The 18,827-nt window shown below is 42.2% G+C and overlaps 2 protein-coding genes across 4 annotated transcripts; one reads left to right on the top strand and one right to left on the bottom strand.

The window, feature by feature from the left end:
- Positions 1 to 841: 841 nt before the first annotated feature.
- LOC110499117 (26S proteasome non-ATPase regulatory subunit 11B) lies at positions 842 to 6,513 on the bottom strand. Its single transcript, XM_090212661.1, has 13 exons — positions 6,159 to 6,513; positions 5,226 to 5,327; positions 4,751 to 4,947; positions 4,508 to 4,565; positions 3,975 to 4,169; positions 3,480 to 3,624; positions 3,305 to 3,365; positions 3,130 to 3,192; positions 2,791 to 2,916; positions 2,662 to 2,697; positions 2,444 to 2,495; positions 2,181 to 2,323; positions 842 to 2,038 (listed from the first exon to the last, which is right to left on the bottom strand). Exons 1-12 carry the CDS (start codon positions 6,247 to 6,249, stop codon positions 2,181 to 2,183), a joined length of 1,269 nt encoding a protein of 422 aa, XP_090068787.1. The 5' UTR covers positions 6,250 to 6,513; the 3' UTR covers positions 842 to 2,038.
- LOC110499118 (cyclin-dependent kinase 5 activator 1-like) lies at positions 6,308 to 17,751 on the top strand. 3 transcript variants are annotated; one of them, XM_021576037.3, is made up of 4 exons: positions 6,308 to 6,708; positions 10,822 to 11,156; positions 11,296 to 11,335; positions 13,387 to 17,751. In XM_021576037.3, the coding sequence occupies exon 4, from the start codon at positions 13,653 to 13,655 to the stop codon at positions 14,559 to 14,561; it is 909 nt and encodes a 302-aa protein (XP_021431712.1). In that variant the 5' UTR covers positions 6,308 to 6,708; positions 10,822 to 11,156; positions 11,296 to 11,335; positions 13,387 to 13,652; the 3' UTR covers positions 14,562 to 17,751. The 3 variants fall into 3 exon arrangements, with proteins under 3 accessions (XP_021431712.1, XP_021431713.1, XP_090068788.1); XM_021576038.3 differs by lacking the exons at positions 10,822 to 11,156; positions 11,296 to 11,335 and having other exon boundaries at positions 6,620 to 6,708; XM_090212662.1 differs by lacking the exons at positions 6,308 to 6,708; positions 11,296 to 11,335.
- Positions 17,752 to 18,827: the final 1,076 nt, after the last annotated feature.

Below are 18,827 nucleotides of genomic sequence, written 5' to 3'. Positions count from 1 at the left end.
TTTACACATTTGGCACCTACCTAACAGATAAATGTAGATGTGGACATTCCTGAAATGGGACTCCCACTAATGTTTAGTGACTGCTCCTTGTTAACATACTGAAAAACTCAAATGCTTCACTGACAAAAAATGAGGGAAAGTCAGTTCAGTGCAGTTTATGGCACAATATTGGAGAACTCTGGTGCAGAAATCATGAACTCTTTGCAACGATGCACCCTCTGAACCAAGACTGGGCTAAAACTGAATATAATGGTCTTATATAGTGTATAAACACCATGTCAGAATACAGATCCTTCCTTTTTTAACTCAATGACTACATTTCATTACACAAACAGGTTCATAAAATATTTACATTGCCTTCTGTAAAAAACAATCCAAAGATGTCATTGAAATTGTGGTTTAATGCCCTTTGATGGAACAAGGCCATTTTCCAACACAGGAATATTTGCCCAGCAGGAGAATAGACAATACACAATGCCAAAGTATTCATAACCCTCCAATTGCAGTTCACAACATGGCAATCCCAGAGTTGACTTGACAGGGATTTTTCCTACACAGCTCTTCCCTTTAACCTTCTTCCTTACTTCCACCCAGTCAGCAACTGGAGAGATTCATTCTTCCCCACCCAGTTGAAGCTGCTAGTCCCAGCACACATTTACTTCGCAGGCCTTCATCTATTAGACCTTTATTTCTACACTGGCGTCCAAATCAACTGAAGTCACTTGTCCAACAAGGGACACCCAACCCAAATGGCCTTAGCACAAGAGCACATCATTGGGCTAAACTGGCCCAATCGAACTGCCAGGGTCAGGGATATTTTCCAAGAGGCAGACAGAAATCCTTAAAAATACAAAAATGTTTATTTCTGAAAATGACAAATGAAAAAAAAATCTAAACCATACAAATTGTTGTTTGGTTATTAGCATACCAGGATCTAACAATGGATTAATCGGTCACTCGGGATCAGACAGACGCTCAGAGGCAATCAATACATCGCCACTTCTGCACCCCTAAATTATATAAATGTAGCCAAACGTTGAGGCATAGAGGGCCAAAAGAGGGCACTAGTTGTGTGAAATGGCATCCATTCTGCACTATGTACTCACAGTATGAAGGGGACAAAAGTGTCCGATTTATTTGAGTTAAAAACAAAATGCAAACCAAATAAAGTGATGTTGACAACCATTTGAAATTTCATGAAGGGTTATTGACTGACTCTTGGCATGAATATGATGAGCACAGCAAGAGTTAGAGGGAGCTAGTTTGACTAAATTTAACACAGGTTAGCATTTGTCATCATGAATCTTGTTCTGGAGGCAGCTCTGAGTGGTCACTAGCTCGCACAATTCAGACTTTAAACCTAATCACGATGCTTACCCTAATGCATAACCTTAAATTATGACCAAAAAGCTAATTTCTGTTTTCATGAATACCTACAGTATAGCCCCCCTTTGACTTTTCAGCTGGCGCGTCTAATGGGAAATTGCACAGTTCTTCCTCCAGGACAAGACTCAAGAGAAATGTCAACATGCAAATTTAACAGCTGGGCTATCCCAATGTTTTCTAACCTACCTTCAACTAGCTAAAACCCCATCTGCTTCAGAAAGATATGAACAGAGAGAAATGAAGAGACCACCTTGACCAAAAGCCTTGTCCCGGGCCCGTAAAAGAAGCAGTGTTGGTGGCGCTCGATATTGCATCTTTTCCTGTGGCAACGGAGTCAGCTGTAGGCTTTGTAAGCCCAATCTTTATTCTACAGGAGATAAACATGTATTTCTCTTTCTTAAACTTTTATTGTGGTTGTACAATATTCCCTGATGGCCTGCTGTGGCCGATGAGATTAACAGAATCCTGAAAGAACATCAAAAAATAAAATAATGCGAATTAGAGGGGTGATGGAATTGTCCGTTGAGGGGGAACCGGGAATCCTGTTGACTTTTTTGGTCGCTCTCCCATGTCCCCTTCTTAAAACGTTACACACTCTGGTCACACACACACACACACCCGCCACTGTGCTGCTGTGGTCCCGACATTTGTTCTGAGGACAAAAAATACACAAGATCTACAGTAAGCACAGTGGTTTGAAAAGTCATCCTTTCCTGTTTGGAAGGATGCAGTGAGTTATGCAATCTGACAGAACATGTGGCAAGTGTGCATGTGTCGCTCTTGAAGAGCCCCACCTATGTTAGCTTCTTCGCTTTGTTGTAAAGCGAGTCCACAACTTTGCTCATGTTCTGAATAGTTTCCAAGGCCGCTCCATAAGTCTTGTCAACTGGTGGCTCATCAAATATGATCAAGACACCCTCACCTTGGTCCAAGATCCCTATAATGAGTCATACAGGCAATTTAGACTAAACAACATTTCACTGAACAGAATACAAGTAGAGGTGTGATACAGTAGTTTATACCAGACATGTATCAAGCAAGTAGAGAATTGATTTACCATGAAACTTCTTGTCCAGGATCATCTGTGACAATTTCCTCTCGACATCCGCCTAAGGGGAAAAAAACAAACACATATCCACCGATTACTGACAATACATCAAGGCATATAGGATTAATAAGATGTGTGACTATTATAACACAGGACTAAATGCTTGCCGATTTTCCCCCTTCTCAAATACCAAAGAAATTAAGGTAGAAAAGCAGAAACCGCTATACCTTTGACAGTTTGATGAGACCTGATATGTGTTCAATCTGGAAAGGAGAAACACCATAAAGGATTATGATAAGAGTGGTTAGTTAGAAATCCAACATCAAGCCATATTTACCGTCCCCGGATGTACATACCTGTACTCTGGAGAAGGGTTCGATGACACGGATAAGGTTCCCTTCCAGCAGGTTGTCATACAGTGTGGCCAGGTGGGTTCTGATGATGGGGTCGTCTCTCAACTCTGCTTTGTATTCTGTAAGGGCCTAGAGATGGAGGGGGGGAAATAGGAGGAGACGGAGAGGAAAGAAAGAGAGGAAAGAAAGAAAGAGGGAGAAAAGAAAGAGGCTTAGTGGGGAGGAGAGGGAAGGTGAGACGAGGGAGGATACAAATGGGCCCGTCACAATAGAGGTCCTCAGACAGACACACACAAAAAAAGAAACATTGCACCAACAATGAGGGCAAAAGAGAGTTGTTACCTTTTCAAAGTCTGCTAATGATCTGTTCTTGCTGGCTTGTGCAACACATTTCAGTGCATCTGTCTGCAAAGGGAGGTAGAGACTACGGTCAGCCAGGTACCAACCAATTTAAACTTGTTACACAATGCAAGTTGAGGAAAAACCACCCCCACACACGCAAATGGTGGGTTCTTACCTGTCGGCCCGCATGCCGCAGGGCCAGTTTACCGCTGATCAGGGATTGCACCTCTTCTGGTCTGAAAGAGACCAGCACCAGAGGGTCAACCAAGTCAGAACACATCAACGCTACCCCAAGCCATACCTGTATGCTTCATATCATTGCGACACAGCTAGGAGGTAGTATCACTTACAGGCTGAGCATGATCTTGCAGAGCAGCATGTATTTGAGACCGGTAATGGCTTTAGGGTGGTCGATGGAATCGTAGCCCTCAAAGGCCTCAAAGAAGTAGGAGTAGGCAGTCTTCCAGTCTTTCTCCGAAGCTGCGTGGACAATCCCTGCAGGGAGGAAGCATGGTCAGTCATCCACACTAAGCATGGCACTTCACCACCTCAACTTCTTAAATTTGGGTCAATAAACTAATTCTGGGTGTTACAAATGAGTAAGGTATTGACATTGAAATCCTTTGTAAATTAATACACAATGAATATAGGCAATTTTTCTGATGAATTGACAGCTTCATTGCTTATTTTATTGATAGAACAAAACAAGAGCTCAGAGTGTATTCTATTCTGTTGTATAACTTTGATGTTTCTGACAAAATGACAACATAAGCTGCCATTAGTGTTCCTCAATGGCTTAGCAACTGTAGGGGGCTATGGATGGAGGCTCGTTCACTGGGACTGACCTGACATCATGTCCAGGGCGGCTTGCAGCTTGGGGGGACAGTAGATGCCGTTGGCCGTGGTGCGGGCTGAGGTGAGAGCGGCACGGGCCTTGGGCAGGTTGCTGAGCGCGTGGTACGTCTTGCTCTCCTGCAGCTGCACCTCCACCAGCAGCGCCTTGTCATCCATCTTCTTCAGCTCATGGAGCAGCTGGGTGCCTGAACACCAGAAAAACATAATATAATGGTCATATAGTAATTTAGCGGACACTTATCTAAAGTGCCTTCTAGTTAACATATCTTTAGTATACGTGTGTGGCCCACAATCTTGGTGTTGTGGAATATTAAAGATCAACTCAATGTCATGAGTCTCGACCTGTTTGACAGATAAGGCGTCCAGGAGACGGGGGTGAATGGGATACTAAGTCACGCTACATAGCGTTGGATACAGCTATGGGTGATCATATCCAATGCTTAGCCCTCCACGCTCAGACAGATGCTGAGCTCATGGAGCAGGGATAATATTGTCAGTCCATACAGATAGAACTGTCACTCACCAAGCGCCAAGGCCTCCTGGTATCTTTTGGTGTCAAAATAGAGCGAGATCAGACGGGCCTGGGGAGAGGGGAAGAGTAATGTGTAATTGATTACCATTGAAACACATCATAGTGTAAAAATATGAATGATATCACTTTGGGATGGTAGGGAAACATGTTGAGAGAGACTAAATCACATATGGTCTTCAAACTAAATCGTCAGTCTACAACAGCTCGTCTTCTAGGTGAAGGAGGTCAGCTTACCTCAAGAGCCTGTCTGAGGAAGGTCCTCTTCTCCACCTTGGCCCACTCAATGCATTCCAGACACAGCTCCACCTCCTGGCCTGTAGCTGCCTCCATGTCTAGGAAGAGGTCAAGCAGGGAGCGGACCAGCCGGGCTGCCTTAGCCTTACTGATGGAGATGAGGAATGGCCGCACAAACTTCAGCAGACCCCCCAACTCTGGGGTAGAGGAATGACCACCGCAGAAATTAGGGCTAAATGAATTACAACAGTAAGCCTATCTTGTCTAGCCAATAAGCCTATCTATCCAAGACTGTGTTGTGTCTGTCAAAATAGTGATGTTAGCTTCATAACTGGAAATAATCTGTTATTGGGTACTACTGAACAGTTAAGCAATAGTGTGAATCATTGTGCAGCTAATGGATTACACACTCCAAGTTAGTCTAGGTCAGCAGCCAGGATAATAGACCAGATATGGTGTTTGTGTTGAGGCTCACCTGCAGCCTGTCCTGTTTTGGCCAGGAGTGACCCCAGCTCCAAGATGCTTTGTTCTTTAACCCGAACGGCTTCTTCATCACTGTCCTGGATATCTCTCCTCACTGTTCGACAAGGAAAATAATGCACAGATTGGCTCTGTCTTTTCATACACTGACAATGTCAGTCTCCTAGTCCTAGCTAACACTACTGTGTTCCTTGTCTGTCTTAGTTACTGCTTATCTGGGTCTACTAGGCTTGCAAGTCAACAGCTACCTGGGGCACTGTGACTAATGCAATTTGATGACAACTACAACACAGGGAATAGCATGCTACAAAGCTAGCTACAGAACTGTCAACAACAGGTTGGTAGTTAATTAGCTACCTAGCGATATATTTGACCTCACTGGTCATTTGGCAACGTAAGCAAGCAAACTTAGTAACTAATTTTAGAGTGTCTAACAGTAGCCACATTGTCTACACCAAATTACATACCTAACTAAGATTAATTCAATTAGCAGGTGCATTGAGGTAGCTAGTTAGCTAGCTGACTGGTTACTATAGTTGGCTAACTAGCTTTTATTACAAGGCTGCTAGCTAGCTAGCCAACAACACTAGCTAGCTACCTAACGTTAGCTATCTAGCGACTTTGAATTATATTGTGATAACTGATAGTTACAAACATGTTGCATAAAAACAACATAATAACTAGCTAACGTCTTTGCAGTCAGTCTGGGCGTTCCAGATCATCATGGCCTACTGTAGCTAACCAGTCATCCCAACGACCACCGTGCTAGCTATCTAGCTAGCAACCCAACAAGTCTACAGTGAGTCAGCACCGCACACAAACCGGCTCTCGTCAGTGTATAAAACTGACTTTGCGGTGACTTAATTCGAACATAAATACAACAACAATACGGGTCTTTCTCGTCTAAATGCCCACCACCATTACTTACCGATAGAATGCAGAATATCAATAGAGGCGTTACGATCCGTGCTAATGAGAGACTGAGCTCTCTGAAACTCAACCACTGCCGCAGCCGCCATCTTAGCTAGCCAGCTACCGATTCAAAAGCTGCCTGCCTACAACAATCAACAATGCCATAAGGAAATACGTCAAGGACTACGCAGCTACATCACGGGAGAGGGAGCCAAATATACGTTTTGGGGATTTGTAGTTCAGTATTTATAGTAAACAGTATAAGTTATATTACGGTTATATTTTGCCGTGCTGACTGACTCACCCAATCAATTAAATTGTAGGAGCAGAATGTGATGCCAATTTCACTTAGGCCCAATCATCAGCATTTAGTATAGGGCCTACACAGTTGTGTAGCGAGGGTACGCTACACATTCACTTCTTCATCCCCATGTTGGCTGCTTGACAAATGAAAGAAAGTTTAAAGAAAACTAATAGAAACAGGAAAACGCATTTGAGGATGTCTATAAATAATTGCGTCCAAGTTGCTATGGTGGAATTTGGGCTATAGGCTACTTTGAAGCAAGGTAAGACATGCCTCAATCAGTGGTGTAAAGTACTTCTGCTTAAGTCGTTTTTGGGGGGTATATGTACTTTACTTTATATTTTGGACAATTTGTATTTTTTACCAAACTACATTCCTAAAGAAAATAATGTACTTTTTACTCCATACATTTCTCCTGACACCCAAAAGTACTCGTTACAATTTGAATGGCTAACAAGACAGGAAAAGGGTCAAATTAATGCACTTATCAAGAACATCCCTGGTCATCTGGCGGACTCACTAAACACAAATGCTTGATTTGTAAATTATGTCTGAGTGTGCCCCTGGCTATCCTTAAATAAAAAACAAGACAATTGTGCCTTCTGGTTTAACACCCAGAAAAGGCCACTCGATGTTATCCTCACAATTATCCTGATAGGTATCCATCTGGTGTTTTCTGTAATGACCTTAGTCATTACAGAATGAATGACTGTTTTACAGCCTGTGTTCGTAATGGCTGCTCAGTGAAACGACCTGTCCTGATTTGTCATAGACGCTTACTAAAAAACTTTTATGAATTAGCCTTCCTTCATGAACTGGCCTAAAATTGTATCGAATTAGCTTGATCCCCTCTGTCGAAGAAGCTTGGACCTTTTTTTGATATTTTCAGTGGTATTGTTAAACATGACCCAAAGAAAATTAGAATTAAAAACCGGTTCAGCCCCTGGTTTGACCGTGATTTTGCACAGTTACTCCACTTCAAGCATTGCATTTGGCGAAAGGCTCAGCACACGCATACTCAGGCTGACTGGCTCTCGTTTAGGCAAATGAGAAATATGTGCACCCAAGCTATCATGAAGGCCAAAGTTAGTTACTTTAAGGAGTAGTTCTCTCTCTCTAGGTCTAACCCCAAGAACTTCTGGAAAACTGTTAAAGACCTGTTAAACCCTCCTCCTCACAACTGCCCATGTCCCTTAATTTGATGTGGTTGTTACTAACAAGAAGCACATTGCTGAGCTCTTTAATCACCACTTCGTTAAGTTAGGATTCCTATTTGACTCAGCCATGCCTCCTTGCCTGTCCAACATTTCCTCATCTCCCACCCCTTCTAATGCGACTATCCCTGATGCTTCTCCCACTTTCCCCCCTGCCCTGCTACAAAGTTTCTCCTTGCAGACAGTCACTGAGTCTGAGGTGCTAAAGGAGCTCCTGAAACTTGACCCCAAAAAACATCTGGGTCAGATGGTTTAGACCCTTTCTTCTTTAAGGTTGCTGCCCCTATCATCGCCAAGCCTATTTTTAACCTGTCTCTCCTTTTTGGGGAGGTTCCCATTGCTTGGAAGGCAGCCACGGTTCATCCTTTATTTAAAGGAGGAGATCAAGCTGATCCTAACTTTTATAGGCCTATTTTTATTTTGCCCTGTTTATCAAGTGTTGGAAAAACTTGTCAATCAACTGACTGGCTGTCTTGATGTCTATAGTATTCTCTCTGGTATGCAATCTGGTTTCTGCTCAGGTAATGGATGTGTCACTGCAACCTTATAGGTCCTCAACGATGTTGCCATTGCCCTTGATTCTAAGCAATGTTGTGCTGCTATTTTTATTGACTTGGCCAAAGCTTTTGATACTGTAGACCATTCCATTCGTGTGGGCCGGCTAAGGAAAATTGGTGTCTCTGAGGGGTCTTTGAACTGGTTTGCTAACTACCTCTTAAAGAGTGCAGTGTATAAAGTCAGAAAATTTGCTGTATCAGCCACTGCCTGTCACCAAGGGAGTACCCCAAGGCTGGATCCGGAGCCCCATGTTATGCTCAATTTACATTAACAACATAGCTCAGGCAGTAGGAAGCTCTCATCCATTTATATGCAGATGATAGTCTGCTGGCCCCTCCTGGATTTTGTGTTAAACTCTACAGCAAAGCTTTCTTGGTGTCCAAAAAGCTTTCTCTACCCTTAACCTTGTTCTGAACACCTCCAAAATAAAGGTAAAGTGGTTTGGTAAGAAGAATGCCCCTCCCCCCACAGGTGTGATTACTACCTCTGAGGGTTTAGGGCTTGAGATAGTCACCTCATAAGTACTTGGGAGTATGGCTAGATGATACACTGTCCTTCTCTCAGCACATATCAAATCTGCAGGCTAAAGTTAAATCTAGACTTGGTTTCCTCTATTGTAATCGCACCTCTTTCACCCCCTCTGCCAAACTAACCCTGATTCAGATGACCATCCTACCCATGCTAGATTACGCAGACATAATCTATAGATTGGCAGGTAAGGGTGCTCTCAAGCGGCTAGATATTCTTTACCATTCGGCCATCAGATTTGCCACCAACACTTCTTATAGGACAGATCACTGCGCTCTATACTCCTCTGTAAACTGGTCATCTCTGTATACCCATCGCAAGACCCCACTGGTTGATGCTTATTTATAACAACCCTCTTAGGCCTCACTCCCCCCTATCTGAGATATCTACTGCAGCCCTCATCCTCCACATACAACACCCGTTCTGCCAGTCACATTCTGTTAAAGGTCCCCAAAGCACACACTTCCCTGGGTTGCTCCTCTTTTCAGTTCGCTGCAGCTAGCGACTAGAACGAGCTGCAACAAACACTCAAACTGGACCGTTTTTTCTCCATCTCTTCATTCAAAGACTCAATCATGGACACTCTTACTGACAGTTGTGGCTGCTTTACATGATGTATTGTTGTCTCTACCTTCTTGCCCTTTGTGCGGTTGTCTGTGCCCAATAATGTTTGTACTATGTTTTGTGCTGCTACCGTGTTGTGGTCATGTTGTGTTGCTGCCTTGCTATGTTTTCTTTATTCTCTCTTTATGTGGTGTTGTCATGATGTGTTTTGTCCTATATTTATAATCCTAGCCCCTGTCCCCGCAGGAGGACTTTTGCCTTTTGGTAGATAAGAATTTGACTAGCCTAGTTAAATACTGTAAATGATTAAATAAAAAGGAATTTGAAATTATTTTACTTTTCACACTTAAGTATTTTTTTTTAGCAATTACATTTACTTTTGATACTTAAGTATATTTAAAACCAAATACTTTGACTTTTACTCAAGTAGTATTTTACTAGGTGACTTCATTATAATATGAAGTAAAATGTACAGGTTTCAAACAACAGGAAATATAGCCTTGCTATGATAATAATAGGCCTAACCATCTTCTGGTAGATGGAAAGGCTTTCCCAAAAACCTTCTCAATTAAATGTTAACTAGCTACAAAGTAGCCTATGCCTACCTGGCAGAATGATATCATGATTATTTGCATCAATCCAGTGGCCATTTGTTTTGCAAACTCCTTCATGTGCTACAAAAATACCACTAACAAACAACAGTACTAGGTGCCTGCTCACTTGAATTAAAGGGTAACTACACTCAAAAATATAAATACCTTCGATTTTTCCCAGACCTCAAGTGGTCTCCTGGTGTGTTTTAAGCATTGTTATTGATTTAGAACATTAAATTAGGTTGTTTTTCTATTAAAAAAGTGTGACTTTGAGAGTGAAAATCTGGAAAAACTGAATCTGACACGGCCTACTATTAGCACTTACCCAGTACAGCGTCGGTTGGCCTGACTGTGAAACACTCTGAAATTGGTCTATGTCACTATTCTCAAATTATTTTTCACACAGGGCGCCTTTCCTTTGCGGGGTGGGCCATTTGAGAAATGTTTGGCAACTTTGGAGTACACCCCCTTCTCCAGGCACCACTACACCACTGGGCCTACACCATTTAATTTAAAGTGGTCTGTTCATGGAAAAAAAAGTGAAAAGGAGATTAATATACCCTTACTAGGTATGAACAATGATAAATTGGACACTTAGAAACAGGATGGTGCATCTCAAGAGATTTCATACTGCAAAATGTAATTTATTTTAATTCTATCATGGCTATCCCTACATTTAGATTTATGCGACTCATTTTGACAGCCTAGATGTGATCTGAAATGTAGGTTATTGATAAATAAAAATATCTTTCATAACTGTGGATATTTATTGGCTACTTTTCTTGTTTAATTAAAACAGTTGGGCTGCATGCTGAAAAATCCATTCATTGAGTGCAGCTTTGTTGTGATTGGACGGAGTTGCAAATTACAGCACCACGGACAGAGCTCGACCACTGCCTTTCTCCCTTTTTACACCAGGGAGCCAGTGGGAGTGCACTGCAACCCTTGAAAGCGCATCTCGCGGTGAGGACCAACAACACATCTTCATATCAGCATCCATTCCACAGTTGCCTACCATCGGCTGCGCACCAGAGACGGGCGATAACTAGGATATGTCAAGGCGTGCGATGCTTTTGCTTGATTAATGCCTTTTCTTTCCTTGGATTGTACTGTTTTTTTAATCAGCATTTTCCAAGATGGTTTGAGGTTTCACCTTGATGTGCACAATATCAAATGAATTGGCTGCTACTGTTTAAGAAGCCATCACTGCAGTGCCATTATTTTTTCATTTACTGGAGGACAAATATCACACTGTAAGTAATGATTGTATAATTTGTCTAATATTGTAGCCTATTTCGAAGGATAACATACTGAATTATAAATGGTAAACATCAACATGTGAGAATAGGCTAAACTGATAGATTTTGAGATATCCTATATTTTTTTTTGCAGGAAGCCCATATGCACCATAATGAGGAGTCATGTCAAAAGGGTTTGTTGGAATTCCATATTACGCAGCGTCGAGTTTGCGCCTTTATTAGGACGCGGACTCTCGATTTCAGAACCATGGACAGCAGCCGATCTACACAACCACATGTAACAGCCTTGAAACCAACGCTTGCAGCTAGACAAACTGTCTTTATTTCAATTAACAAGTAAAATAGCAAAACATATGGGATTTTCTGACAAATCGAATAGCCTGCTTGAAATCAACTTAAAATCTTTGAGTCGCAATCACTTTTTTGTTATGGCTTAATCTTATCGCGTTGAAATGTTTCTCAGCGCACATGACTCCTCAACAATATACTATTATTATTAGGCTAGCCGATAGATGCAAAAGTTAAGGAACAGTGCATAGCAATAATTCGTTTATATAATTTTACAAACATCGTCTTCAATTCTCAATGATTTCGTAGGCTATAGCAAATGTGACCTTCACATAAAGGTGTTTACATTTCAGGCTTCCATTTTAAAACGGTACTACTGTATGAGCATGGATACATCCATCATTCGTTAGGCTTCGATCGAATTAAAGCATGTCCATGTATAATTCAAGAGGAATTGGATGTGTTGAGATCAATATAAAAGTTGAGTAAGTTGGACGGCTGTTTGATTTAAAAAAAAATTAAAGGCATAGGGGCCCTTCGGATGTGTTTACTGTGGTTTACCATGCGGATAGTCGACAAGCAAGCAGTGTAGTTGCTAATCCAACTTGTTGTTGTTATTTGCTGTCAGAACTGCTGAGTGCTTTGAAGGCACCATAACATTCCCTGGTATATGCCTAGATTCACCCGTCTGTTTTTCATTTACCAAGTAAAAACAATACAGCTTAATTAGATCATTCAAATTGGACCACCGAGCACTTGTCGATATAAAATCTACTGTATACACCAGGCGTATTCCACCGAGGGCCCGCTGCCCCCTAAGGGTCATATTGTTTTTATGAATATCTCTATCAACAACAGAATAAACGAATTTTGAATTACATATCTACAGTAGAAAATAGTAAAATAACTTGTTTCTGATTTCTTTATTTCTCAAATCCTATTATTGAGGAAATTACACTTACTAGAGTATCTGACATAGGCTTTGAAAAAGCACCAGCGATTAGGCTTCCAGTGCCAGAGGTGTCATGCCCATAGGGGGCACATGCCCCCTCAGATGTCCTGTTTTTAAAATGTTCAGATGTAAAATTAGTTACTAAATCATTAGAATTAGACATAATTATTATGGCTCTAGATTGCAGGAAAAATGTTTCAGGTGTTTAAAATAAAAATCTGAATTCTCCAATCACCCCCACCTACTTTGTGCTCCCTCTAAAATAATAGGTGCATGACCGCCCTCAGTGCGGCATGTGCCGCTGGTAAGCTTTCTTGACTTGGACATACAATTTTCCAACACATGGCTAACCTTTGTTTAAAACCAGCTAAACAGCTGCTTTGAGTGAAAATGTGTTTGGAGTTACCTTTCTAGCTAAAAGGAATTGAGAGTTTACACTTCCTCTTCCAATTATAATGTGGGTATGTCAAAACAGATATGTTACCAAATCTATTCATTTTAAAAATGTGGATTACTTTTTTTTTGCTAACGTATTATGGGGGTCCCTGGGTTGCCGGTTTGCCTGGGAGGGGGTCCATGCTTATGAAAGCATATCTGAATGTTATGGAAATTCCTGTGAATTATTAGAGCCAACCAAGATATCTCAACACAATAGCCTTCACAGCATCACTTATGACATTCTCCTTTTATAAGGACACAGACAGGTGATTTCAGGACCTTGGACAGCAGCAGACGTACACAACCAATACAGAATGTAGCCAAACAATGCTTGCAGCCAAATAATCCATAATTATTTTCAATTAGGAAATATCTTTGCATTTATTTAATTATCACAATCAAGATAGGCCTATTTCATTCTCAACATCAAATACATTGTATATTGCTCATATTTATGAACACGCAATGAGTGGTAAAATATAGCTGATAGCTACTGTAGACATGCATTTAATTTTTGCTAACATTGAACCATTTTGTTTTCCACAGGCACTTTTGACCTAGCTGAGAAGGAGAGCCAAGTGCAAAGAGAGAATCTGCTCAGACCGACTCCTGATCCATCCAGTACGTACCTTCCTGTCAGGACAACAAGGACCTACTGTGGCATTAGATGCCTGAAAGGAACTGACACTTGTAGCCAGGGTCTCTCAGCTCAGAAGCATTGAGATCCTCAGGACCTCCCCTGCCATTCTCTCTGGTCGGTCATCCACTAACCTAGAGAGGCTAACGCCCCTGGATATTGCTACTCAGTCACCATGGGAACCGTGTTGTCGCTCTCGCCCAGCTACAGGAAGGCGGCCCTCTGCGAAGATGGGCCAGCCACAGTGGGCCACTACGCGGCCGTTCAGAACAGCAAGAACGCCAAAGACAAGAACCTGAAGCGTCACTCGCTCATCAACGTTCTGCCATGGAAGCGGATCGTGGCTGTGTCAGCCAAGAAAAAAAGCTCAAAGAAGGTGCAGCCCAACGCTACATACCAGAACAATGTGACCCATTTCAACAACGAGAACCTGAAGAAGTCTCAGTCCTGCGCCAACCTGTCCACCTTCGCTCAGGACCAGAGCACCCCGGCCCTCGTCAAGAGCTCCAATAATGCCGCCTCGTCAGTCAAGAAGGCCCCCCTGACCAACTCTAATGCAGCCCCCGGCACGCCCAAGAGGGTGATCGTCCAGGCCTCCACCAGCGAGCTCCTGCGCTGTCTGGGTGAGTTCCTGTGCCGGCGCTGCTACCGACTGAAACACCTGCCCCCCACTGACCCGGTGCTGTGGCTGCGGAGCGTGGACCGCTCGCTGCTTCTTCAGGGTTGGCAAGATCAGGGGTTCATCACCCCGGCCAACGTGGTGTTTGTCTACATGCTGTGCCGCGACGTGGTCTCCTCCGAGGTGGCCAATGAGCACGAGTTGCAGGCCGTGCTGCTCACCTGCCTCTACCTGTCCTACTCATACATGGGCAATGAAATCTCCTACCCGCTCAAGCCCTTCCTGGTGGAGAGCTCCAAGGAGACCTTCTGGGACCGCTGCCTGTCCATAATCAACCTGATGAGCGCTAAGATGCTCCAGATCAACTCAGACCCGCACTATTTCACCCAGGTGTTTGCCGACCTAAAGAACGAAAGCCAGAAGGAGGAGGAGAGGAGCCGCTTGCTCATTGGTCTGGACCGGTGAGGGTCCCGGGGCTCAGGGAAGGGGAGGGAAACCAGGGGAGAGGGGCCTACACCAGCTTAGTATTTCAAAATGGGAGATTGGTTGAGGGAGTAGGAAGTGGGGAGGGGAAGTTTTGATGTGAAGAGATTCATTTTTAGGGTTAATTTGGCTCAGATCTAGCCAAAACATTTTAGATTATAAGCATGTTTGAGAGCTAACGGTACAACAGAACGCCGTTTGATGAAAAAAAATCTAACATTTTATGGTAAAAATCTTATTTATCTCAAGTTTTCTGAAGACCAAACTAATATTTTTCGAAGGAAAGAGAATTGCATTTTCACTTCACTTTTGACACCTAACAAAAATGCCAGACTCGGGTACATTCTCTGCTTACGCACATGTATAAATACATTTGAGAAATACAAAACCGACAATGGGGGGGGGAAAAAAAATAGAAAAGGAACACATCTACAGCTATGAATGTGGAGAGGACTGAGGCTGCAGCACCCTACCAACTACCTGCTGTTTATTCTGACTGTCTGAGATGCACTGCCTACAAGGGGATGGTCAAGGGCCCTTGTGTGACTGGGCTAGTGTTCACATCAACAGACAAGCTGGCTCTTTAGACTGAAGTGAAAACCCATGTACCCCCACTGCAAGGAAGGATATGGACTCGACAGTTCTGCTGCGGTGCAAACAGTATCTGATCTGAATGGAAAAGTGGGGGCATGGATGCTGGATTCATGTTGTTGTGGCTTTATTGTTTGTGACTTGGCTAGAGGGGTTTGGTGGAGAAAGATTGGTTCAGAAGGACTTGACAACAGGCCTGAATTGCATTGTGTTTTTTTTTTTTTTTTTTTACAACAAGACAATAGGACATACAACATCAAACACAAGGCTTGATTATCACACTTCATGTTAAGACCTACTTTATTTTCATCTCAGAAAAAAAATGTTTTACTCTTCAAATGCTCAAGCCCAGGGTGGTTTATTTATTGATTTTCTTAAGCTTTTAATTTTTACTTAAATAATAAACTAATGCATGTGTGCCATGCAATTTTTCTTGAATTTCTGACGACAATAATTACTTTACTTCTTTCCATTTGATCTGTAATTAAACCAACTGCATCTCCATTAGAGAATGCTGTGAGAAAAGTGAAAACTAGTTTATTTAGCTATGCTTGCTAAAATAGGCTATTTGTTTACCAAGGAATAATTGTGTATTTTTGTCTAAAGGTTGTATCTAAAAACACTTTGGAATGAAGGTCCATATTCTGCTACAAGACATTTAACTTGAACAAATGTTTAGCTAGTGCCATATCTTTGATGAAAATCCTGTAGGTCTGAAAACACATCCACATGTTGAGCGATTGGGTGGATTTCCATCTTATAACTAATTGAAACTCAATTGGTTATTTTGGCACATCCCATGTATTCAAAAGATCATGAATGAATGATAAATTGGTCTGTTTAAAAGAACCGGATGTGAAAGAGTGGGTTTTGTGAGTAACTGGTGAGCTTACCTTGGGAGTGACGATCAAATGGTTGTTGCAAATGAATGTTGCAGGGAATAAGCTATAGATTGACCCTAGATTAAAAACCAATAAAAAAAAAGTCTGACCATCGCCAAAGTAACTACCACATCAGAGAGACCTTGAGTAAAGACAAAGACCCTAGAACCCTAGACACAGAGCAATCCCAAACCCAACACACCACCCAGCTCCACATATCAACAAGACAACATAACCATCAGCCAATGGCAGGCCATTTCACTCAGTCACACCAGAGAATATGACACGTAGCCTCCCCTGGAATAATCTCTCAATGCCAATATTAATCAAATCTAAGACAATTTATTCAGCTGGGGAGGAGATGAGATTAGGTTAAACTGTAGGTTATATCCAAGTTGACCTCCATGGATATAATCAGGTTTTCAATCAGCTGAAGCCACTCTGAGAAATGGACGAGCATAGAGGGCAATAGGAACACCATGACAGCCATGACTACATCTACGTGAGAGCAAATGGAGCAGTCAAGATACATGGCTAACATTTCCATTGAATAACTGTAAAGGCTAGAAACGGGTAGAATGATAGTACCTCCATCTCCAATAACTAATAAGATAAAGGGAGCTGGTAGGTTTTTCTGTCAACCCCTGCTATAGTATATGTTGTGAGAGATGTGGAATTGAATCTACAATTTAACAGGAGTAAGTTGTCAATAGTATACATACACTAAACTGGACCTTGGGGGGAAAAAAAGAAAAAAAATCAAAATAATAATTATGATAACAAGAGTATATGCCCGCTTTTCATCATCTCAACTGAGAAATGATGCATGCTTTGTTTCATAGTTGTTTCTCAAATTTCTTTCTGGAAATGCAAAATGGTTGACAGTCATACGCAGACAATTCTTTTTTGTTGTGGTTTAAAAAAATAATAATTAATGCTGAAAAAAAGGCTATTCTCTTTCCTCATGTGATGAAGGTTGTTCTTAGGGACTGTTGGTTGATATGATCATTTCTCTCCTCTGCTGTATCAGTTGGAGTCAAAGAGAAAAATGAATGGTGCAAGTGTACATGTGTTGTGGAGCAGTACTGTGACATTGTTCCTTGTCATGGGGAGATGAAATGCAATGGGAAATGGGTTGTTGGGTGTTGTGTGGTGCAATAGGGGGGGGACATGCACTTGACAGGCTACTGCTCTGGGGAAAAGGCAGGGCATATGGGGTCAAGGGTCAAAAGCAAGGGAATCTTGACCCTCTCGCCCCAACTCACTAAAATGTGCCATTTTTTTCAATTGTATCACTGAGTAGTTGTTTGAAAAAGACTTGAAAAACCTTACAAAAAGAGAGAAAAAAGACGTGATAGTTAGAACATTTCTGTTGACTTTTTCTGTATCTTGTTACGTACTTTGTAGAACAAAAAAGAAACAGTGTTAAAGAACTTCAAAAGGGTATTTCATTGACTGCATGTGTGCCGAGTGTGTGAGTGTGTGTGTGAGAGTTTATTTGTACAGAAGAATGTGTGAAGTTTGTTTTCTTATAACCAATAGGAAGTGGAAAAAGAGGATACTCTACACTGATAGGCTACTAGTTATTTTGAAAAAGCCTTTGCTGTAATTGAACCTTTTCCAGTTTGTTTCTGCTTACTTTAATTTATTTTTGTACTGTGATGGAAAATAAAATGCACTGATTGCTCATGATGCACAAATGAGTGGTGTCTTCATCTGCAGTTGGACCCTTCAGTGATATAATCACATACTTTTCACTTTGTTTACTAGACCCCACAATGGCCCATATATAATTTAAGAGTTGAATTAAATCCATTAAATAATAATTTGAAGATTAAAATGACATATATCCCCAATTTAGAGGAGAATCCATCTAGTTACACCTGTACATACTGTAAGATTATGAGACAAATAATACATTATTTTTGAATCATCGTATCATAGTCAATGACCATTCAATCTGCCTCCATTTGTTTTCCATTGGCCATATGGGGTAAATCAAAGTCGATATAATCAAAGAGTATGAAAGATGACTCTTAGTCTCTAACCTGCTCTCCCACCCACTTTAGTCCATCAGGAGGCTAGTGATGCCTCTGTTGAGATAGCTCTCATTGACAGGGAAGTGGTGATGCCGTCATCCTGACCTGACTGCAGGATGCTTTAGCTGTCGGATTAGCATCCTCGGAAACAGCTGCCAGGTTAGCAGGCAGTTTAGCATCCTGGGAAACAGCTGCCAGGTGAGCAGGTGGATTAGCATCCTGGGAAACAGCTGCCAGGTGAGCAGGCGGATTAGCATCCTGGGAAACAGCTGCCAGGTGAGCAGGCGGATTAGCATCCTGGGAAACAGCTGGTAGGTTAGCAGGCGGATTAGCATCCTGGGAAACAGCTGGTAGGTTAGCATGCGGATTAGCATCCTGGGAAACAGCTGGCAGGTTAGCAGGCGGATTAGCATCCTGGGAAATAGCTGCCAGGTTAGCAGGCGGATTAGCATCCTGGGAAACAGCTGCCAGGTGAGCAGGCGGATTAGCATCCTGGGAAACAGCTGGTAGGTTAGCAGGCGGATTAGCATCCTGGGAAACAGCTGGTAGGTTAGCAGGCGGATTAGCATCCTGGGAAACAGCTGGTAGGTTAGCAGGCGGATTAGCATCCTGGGAAACAGCTGGTAGGTTAGCAGGCGGATTAGCATCCTGGGAAACAGCTGGTAGGTTAGCAGGCAGATTAGCATCCTGGAAAACAGCTGCTTGGTTAGCAGGCGGATTAGCATCCTGGGAAACAG

This window comes from Oncorhynchus mykiss, chromosome 20 (assembly GCF_057628025.1).
Source record: "Oncorhynchus mykiss isolate SJ-2025 chromosome 20, ASM5762802v1, whole genome shotgun sequence".
Classification (NCBI taxonomy): Eukaryota; Metazoa; Chordata; class Actinopteri; order Salmoniformes; family Salmonidae; genus Oncorhynchus; species Oncorhynchus mykiss.
Note: the sequence above shows the minus strand (reverse complement) of the source record. Positions and strands in the feature narration are given on the sequence as shown.

Coding starts and splice junctions, on each gene's coding strand:
- LOC110499117 (XM_090212661.1), bottom strand. CDS start 6,249: ATGGCGGCTGCGGCAGTGGTTGAGTTTCAGAGAGCTCAGTCTCTCATT. Junction 4,948..5,225: donor CAAAACAGGACAGGCTGCAG/GTGAGCCTCAAC, acceptor CCTCTACCCCAG/AGTTGGGGGGTCTGCTGAAG. Junction 4,566..4,750: donor TCCTCAGACAGGCTCTTGAG/GTAAGCTGACCT, acceptor CCCTCTCCCCAG/GCCCGTCTGATCTCGCTCTA.
- LOC110499118 (XM_021576037.3), top strand. CDS start 13,653: ATGGGAACCGTGTTGTCGCTCTCGCCCAGCTACAGGAAGGCGGCCCTC.